The following is a 7532-nucleotide window of genomic DNA, read 5'->3' as shown; positions in this document are numbered from 1 at the left end:
ACCATTGGGTGAGATTAAAACCACCATCAACTTCGTGTGAAGTACTGCACAGAACATGAATGCACGCGGATAAAACACTAAGTACGTAATGTCTTGCGTTTCCTCCGCTTTGTCATGCACTCATCAGACAACCAAACCGAGTAATCTGCGCCTTACTTCACCCGTGTTCTATCTTCGACTAAATTCGACCAACAAAATCTAGATGCCGATTTTTCTCAACGCTGTTTGAAACAGTACATCACTAATGCAGCTTGCTGTGCGAGTTGCTTCACGATATTCGGAAGAGGAATCCAACGAAAGACATGAAGACAATAAAAGAGAACAACCACATAGAGCAAGCATTGGACATCAAACACAATGTTTATTGCAGAAAGCCCACCCACATACAACCCAGCAAGGCGTGCATAAATTATGCTATCTGAATCATTTCACAGTTGCACAAATAACAGTGCACAGGTATTAAGGTATTATAAACAGCACATTTTCATGAAACAATATAGAATCGACGCTACCGTGCAATTACTATGTAGCAAGGCAAATTGTTTATCTGTAAGGAAAACTGATGTATGATTTACACATGATGCTTTGCCATGTTTTGTTTTATTTTGAAGGCTTTAAATACTTTACGTTCAAGCTTATTTTTTATTCTTTTAAAAATGACACTTATTGATTTGAAATCAGGAACGTAGAGCAATTGCAGTGCAGTGGTGAGTTTCCACCAGTACCTGTAGGGAGTAGAAAGCGGTGTTCATGCAGCCTGTCATTGATGCTGATCAGCTCTTCTGACCTTTGTAGACACGGCCGCATGACAAGGAAATTTCGAAACTCACGTACGTTTGCACTGCAAAGGGTGTAGCTGCACGCCCCTGATTTCAAATCAGGGGGTCATAAAGAAGGAATTGAGAAATAACATTTTATATGAAAGTTGTAAGCCCATCAAAATAATAAAAAAAAGGCAATGTGACATATGTGATGCAAACCCCCAGTTTTTAGTCAACGGGCTCATGTGGCGTTGATATTTTGGCTTTGCGGAAATGCACTGTTTGCGACATCTTGACATGCTTAATTCTTGGCTTTGTATTGTTAAATGTGCAACATACTAGGCTCAGATAGCCCATTTACGCATGCGCTGATAGTTCATGCGTGTGGGGGCTTTACTTAATAAATATCTAGTTGTTAGTCTGGCTCTTGTGCTATATCTGGGTCCTTCACTGTTTTAGTGCTTTTGAATGGTTTCTTATAAAGTATAGTTTGCTAAAGATAATCTTATATCGTTCTGCCAGTGACGTAACAACTGTCCTCAAGCAGTCACTTTTCTCCTGATAACTTCCCATCATGCGCATATACGAATTGACTTCATCAAGATAATCTAAATTGTGCATAGTGTTTCACCGTAGATCATCATTATACGAGTAATCAAAGAATTGATAAAGCTGTGCCAAATAAAAAAAGAACCCTTCATATCACAGATTGCGAAACGGCAATAAACTCTCAAGTGGTTCTAGAAGTGTTGTGTCCGGTCGTTCTGGCATAGTAGCTTCGCAAAGACGGAGTCGAGGCAGCTTGAAGGTACTAAATTTTCTTCAGTAGAAGGAAACGACCTTTATTTAGAATAATTACAGGAGAAGCATTTTGCTACATGACGGACATAACATGAAACTAGACGAAGATGCCTCCACTGATCCCACGCCGGCCTGCAGGTCGACGTTTTTGACTAGGCATTGCCACCACATTTTACCAACATGTCCCTTTTTTGATGTAAGAAGGGCTGGGGCACAGGTCTCACGCTCCTGCAATGAAGCAAAAAAAAAAAAAAATACCGCCGCTCGCCACGCTTAATTATCGAGGCTGGTTGTCATCCGCCATGACAATGCTCTCCTCAAGCAGGGCGGTGTGGCCGGGAACCAGTGCAGTAGGTTTCGTCGAACACCATATCCTTGCCTCGTCGGGCTGCATAGTGCCCCACATTTGGATGGCCATCAGCAGGCCCGTAGCCCTCCAGCAACCTGTATTATTGCATTAGAAGGAAGAAGAAAGGAGTCGCAGCTTTCTATATGACTCGGCACCAAACCGACCCAACAACGTGTTCCATGGACAACTACATGTGTGCAGTTCTATAACTACTCCACCTTAAGAAAAAAAAAAGCTAGAAAATTTTTTCTGACACTGGCAATGTGAATTCCTGTTTTGTAACTCCTGCCCCCCCCCCCCCTTCACATCCCCCACTTTTTTTTTGTTCGGATGGACTCTCAATAGAAAGAACATGCATTTTTAGGGGGTCACGCATACCTACGATCGCGGAGGGAATTAGGTGGCACTTGGACAGCCTTCGTTGAAAAGCTGCAGCGTTTGAGTCCTACTCGTTGTAAGGCCGCAAGGTTGAGTTGAAACGAAAAGGTAGTTAAAAAAGAAACAGATGGAACTTCAGGTATGCGTGAAAGTGGGTGTAGTAGACGAGCAGTAGTACACTATTTCTAATAGCGTGAAAAAAAAAAAAAAGTTGCCGAATTCTCGGCGCCATGCAATGCTTTCGTGATTTTGTGAGATCATAAAATCCGAAAATCAAGGAGCAGGTACAACTGGTCAGGTAATAGAATAACCGAATTACTCGCAAATGTGACAAAAGAAAGATACATTTAAGGGCTCATTATTTTGTTAGATGTCATACGTATCGTATACCATTTTCTTGTTGTATAAGAAAGAAGAAAATGACAGGAATTTTAGCCATTTCTTGTTTTGTGGTAGAGTGTGCACAGGCCAGGCGGGACGCTCAAAGAACCTGAAATGTGCATCACATTTAGGTAGGAGATTTGCCTGCTCAACTGGAGAAAGTGCGGTTGCTTTCCAGTTTTTAACGATACCCAGCAATGAAATAAATGCGGGAGAGAACTGATGATAGCATATATAAAATGTCACGATAAGCGATAGTGAACCGACTAAAGTATATAAAATTCAAAAAAAGAACATAGTCCTGATCGTGTACTTCCCGTAGCGTTATCACGAAAAGACACTGACCGTCTTATTAGAGAAATGTAATTTAAAATGTATCGTGGCCTGGGCTAAATCTTTATGGTTCTTATGGCGCATGGGCATGTGTTGGTTATTTATTATGTGATTGTCTCATGCGCAGTGTTTTCATCTGTACTAGCTGCATCACGTGTAGCACATGTTCGTCTTGGTTTTCTTTTCGAACCGTGTTGCTTCATTCAAAATACTGACATCCAAGCTTGCGTGTTGAATCTTGTTGTGTGCGCGCGTCTTTCAAGGCTGGGTTTGTCATTCTTTTAAATGATATGCCAGCAGGTCACCACCATGAGTCTTGTGAGACATATGCAAGGCAGTACCAAAAAAAAAAAAAAACAGCATATCCACAGAGTGAATGATGATTGGTGGGGCAAAGCGTATGTCAGTCCGTTCGAGCTTTCGTCCGCCTATTCGTTCTCGCTTCCGCCCGTCTATGCGTCCGTCCATCCGTGTGACCGTCGGTGCATCTGTCCATCCGTGCGTCCCTCCATGCATCAGTACGTTCGTTGTTTCGTCTGTTCGTGCGGCCATCCCTCTGTCTATCCGTCCATGCGTCCGCCTCTTTGTCTGTTTGTGCATCCGTCACTCCGTCTGTCTATCACTACGTCCGTCCGTATATCTACTGAACACTCCCAAGTACAGCCATCCCACATCTTTTTATCCATGTATTCATCATATAGAAGTGCCGCCATCCAGCGGACATGTTAAGGACGGCTCTTACGGGTATGTGGCACCGGGGGCTACATACACCATCAGAGAATGGACAGACCCACGGAGTTTCGCCCCCTAAAAAAAAAAGAATGCTGCACATGTGTAGAAGCAATAAGTGGGGAAGTGTTTATGTTTAGAAGAAGGAAAAGTGAGCACCGCAACTGTCTGCTTCAAGCAGCGACACCTCAGCAGTAGCTCACAAGGGATGAGGCTGAGGAGGAATTAAAAGGAAAGGAATAAATGTGTAGAGAGAGAGAGACGAGGTAAGCCAAAGAGCGACGACATATCGAGGGGATAAGAGAGATAGGAAAGTTGGAAACACGGTCGCAAGAGTCCGAGGACGAGGCACCACTTGCGAGAGCTCTTGTCGGCGTCAGGAGATGGCGTAGACCAAGTCCAGGCAGTTAGAGCTACACTGTCGTCGGAGGTCGGCGTCAGGAGATAACACAGGGCGAGCCCAGTCGGCCAGAGCTACGCTGACGTCGGAGACCGCGAGGGCACAACCGGTCGGCACGGAATCCAGCGAGCTAGTTCGAAGCAATAAGGATACATTCAACATGCGTACCGCAGTTACAGTGTACTAGAAGGGGACAGTGGGCTCACTCTCCGGCGGAGGGTATGCAGAGGGGTGGCTCCAGAAATGTCACACGTTTGTGGTTCTGTGGTCGCACGAGCGGCGGCGCTGGCATCGCCATCAATGGAACAAGCTTGGGAGGGACATTGCAGCTGAGCCGGATATGAGCCGGTCAAGTCCTGCAAAGCAACAGAGTTTGAGCTACGTTGTGTGGCTGTGTAAATTGTTGCGCCGAGCTTTTGCCGTCAGCTTTGAGCGTTACGCACCACGCAAGATGACAGTGCATACTATAACCACTATAACCATGCCACGACAACGGCAAAACCACTGTTAGGCGCTTGGGTGTCTAACAGGCAACGTGTTCGTGAAGAGTAAGCAGGACCTGTCATTGTTTGGCGTCCTGAAGGATGAAAACAGGCCGAAAGAATGCGAGAAAAACCAGCACAGAGGGGACAAGCTTCTGGAAGACACCAACGCAGTTTGCGAACTCCACTTGCAACCGCGTCTCTAGCTTAAGGACCATGTGCATATTATTGATGGAAAAAAAGTGCACATACGTCACCCATTATCCATGCCGAGCCTGTTGTCAACTTGTTCAGCTGACCAATTTATGTGACCGAGGAGGCCTCCTTCATCCCTCAAGTCAGCTGTACAGGTTCTTGAAAAAGCTCGAGGATATTTTCGCAGAATGTTTTTGCCAGAGCAAGCTGCACTCTGACAGCATTATGGACATACTGGCGATTGTTCAGCGCAGACTCTCGATTGAAGTTGGTTGCAGTCTGCACGCAGCTACCCTCATAGCGAAAGTAATTACTTTTTACGTTGTCACACGTCTTCATTCAATGTGACAGGACTGAACACTGACAAGGCAGGGAAGCGGCAGAGGGCCAAGCAGCTGTAGATGAGCCGTCACACAAGAAGTGAATAAGGTGTGTAAATCAGTGGCTAGATGGTGTACTTCAGTTCTTGCAAATAAGAGCTTCGTGTCAGGAGCAGAAGCTTCGTGTGTATCTTTATTTAGTTTTTCACTATGTCGCTCTACATAGGTCTAACATATGGGTATCTGCATAATTATAATTATTAATAACCCCCAGAAAACTGGTGTGCCATGGTCTACAACTGAAGCAGAACAAAAATTATTTAAGCACTACAATGTCACTTTATAATAAAGGCGCAAACCCAGCCAGTGCGCCTGCATGTTAAAGCTTTTCTAGGAAGTGAACGTGCACTGTTTTCTAATTATGTCGTGAAAGGGCATGCATAATCTTGTTACAAATTCTTTTTAGGTTCGGTCTACACAGCATGAACCGTACGTTGGTCACTGTTTCGAACCATATAATTTGTTGGATACATCATCCTTTTCGACGAGGTGTTATATTAGAGGAAACATGATGTGGCCTGAACAAATATAGTGCTTATCAGGAATACTCAACTAACTCGAGCACACACCCTCTGAAACCCACACACACACACTCAAATATAGCATTAACTGCGTCGCACTAGAAAGAAGAATGCACAGACTGCGCCGGCTGCCATCGGACTAATTTTTGGGAAGCTGTACCGCAAACGAAAAGGGAAACACTGTGAAGCGAGAGCACCAGAAGCTCATAGTATAATCAGAGGGCAGTCAAATCATGCAAGTTTATTACAAATATCGAATAAATGCACGTTCCAACTTTTACGAACGCCCATCGGCGAGCAGCTTCTGCAGATGAAGCTTCCATTGAAAATGCCTGTGGCGCCATCTCTCCTATGTGACGCCAAATGCGTCAGAGTAACGGCGGAGTAATCCCACTGCCCTCTTCTAGTACATTGTACCGCGGTGGCACGGTGTTCTGATGCGTTTTCAATCCCAGCCCCGGTAATCTCTATTTGACGAACGCTAAACGGGTGGTCAAAATGTTCCCAAAAATAATAATGTACTGTACATGACTTGAGATAAGTACCCCCCTTCCCCTCGCCCCACTCCCCCCCCCATTTTCAGTATGCATGCTCAAAAACAAAGCCTTTACAAAATGTTTGCCAATTCTCTTCTAGTAATCTTATATGTCGTATATTGCAGTTAGTGCTAAAAGCTCTGAATTTCAGCCAAGTAAGCACAAAAAAAGTCACCATGAAGAGCTTTTTGAAGTTGTGGTTTCGGTTCCCCCGCTGCCAGCGCCACCACCGCCGATGATTTTACCCGGTGCCCGTCGCCGCCGCCGCCGCCTCAAAACGAGCCCCACGCCGCCGCCGGCCGAAACCGCCTTGGTGCACAGCTCTAGACCGTACACACCGAGTTAGTTGCAGAGAACAGACCTGGTAAGGGTCTAGCTCTACCTAGGGTCATTTACAAGAACTCTAACCCACTGGTGTGCTACCGCGACACTAGGGGTCACGCGACACAACATCGTCTCCCCCTGGTAAAGTTTAAAGAAGGCCCTCAAGGCGATCGCTACTAGCAGTTCTTCGCACCTCTCAATTGTGGGGACTAAACATAAAAAATAAAACCTGACCTAATATAACATGGTCCTAGGAACAAACAACCCAGAGTAATGCAAATAAAATACACTTTGCCGACACATGACACAAGTGCAAACTCGCACTCTTCAATGAACTGCATGAACTTGCACTGGTCTTCTGCAGCTATACTGCAGACAGCAGTGGCGTAGCCAAGGAGGGTGGGGTGGGGGGTTCAAACTCTCTTCCCAAAACTTTTAGTCTGACTCCCCCCCCCCCCCCCCCCTGCTTACTCAACATATTTTGTTTTTGTTCCTTCGTGCTGACATGATTTAGAAACTGAGTGCTGCTACTATCACAATATTATTCCTGGACGCTTTTACAATGAATAGTGTCTGCATACGGAAAAATGCGTCACGGTGTTTCTCAAGGCTTTGGCACTCTGTGGGATATTGGGCAGGAATGTCAGCTGCGAGTGTTTTAAGTTGGCTCGGCGACGGGAGTAATGCTAAAGCAGCGGTCATACTTGTACCCACTGGAACAGATCTCACTGGAGTCGATCACTATAATAATTTTAAATAGGCAGAGCTTCGTTTTAATGAAAAAAGCCAAACAGAAATTCGAGGTCTGATAGGCCAGTTTAAAGCATATTACAGGGTGACACTTAGTACGTGTGCTAAGATATACTTAGGTCAGAGAATTACATTTGTATTGAACCTTCGCACGTTCTGCAACATACTAACACACACGCACGTGCGCACGCACACACACACACACACACACA

The 7532-nt window shown here is 45.2% G+C and overlaps 1 protein-coding gene across 1 annotated transcript in view; it reads right to left on the bottom strand.

Moving 5' to 3' along the window:
* Positions 1-339: 339 nt before the first annotated feature.
* The window catches only part of LOC119160785 (motile sperm domain-containing protein 1), a 146626-nt gene continuing 139433 nt past the window's right edge, over positions 340-7532 (bottom strand). Inside the window, exon 6 of the mRNA XM_075880890.1 lies at positions 340-2006. Coding sequence (XP_075737005.1) covers positions 1840-2006 — 167 coding nt within the window. The 3' untranslated portion in view covers positions 340-1839. The remainder of the gene's footprint in view (positions 2007-7532) is intronic.

The sequence above is a fragment of the Rhipicephalus microplus genome, chromosome X (genome assembly GCF_043290135.1).
Source record: "Rhipicephalus microplus isolate Deutch F79 chromosome X, USDA_Rmic, whole genome shotgun sequence".
NCBI classification, from domain to species: domain Eukaryota; kingdom Metazoa; phylum Arthropoda; class Arachnida; order Ixodida; family Ixodidae; genus Rhipicephalus; species Rhipicephalus microplus.
This window is presented reverse-complemented; position numbering and strand designations above follow the sequence as displayed.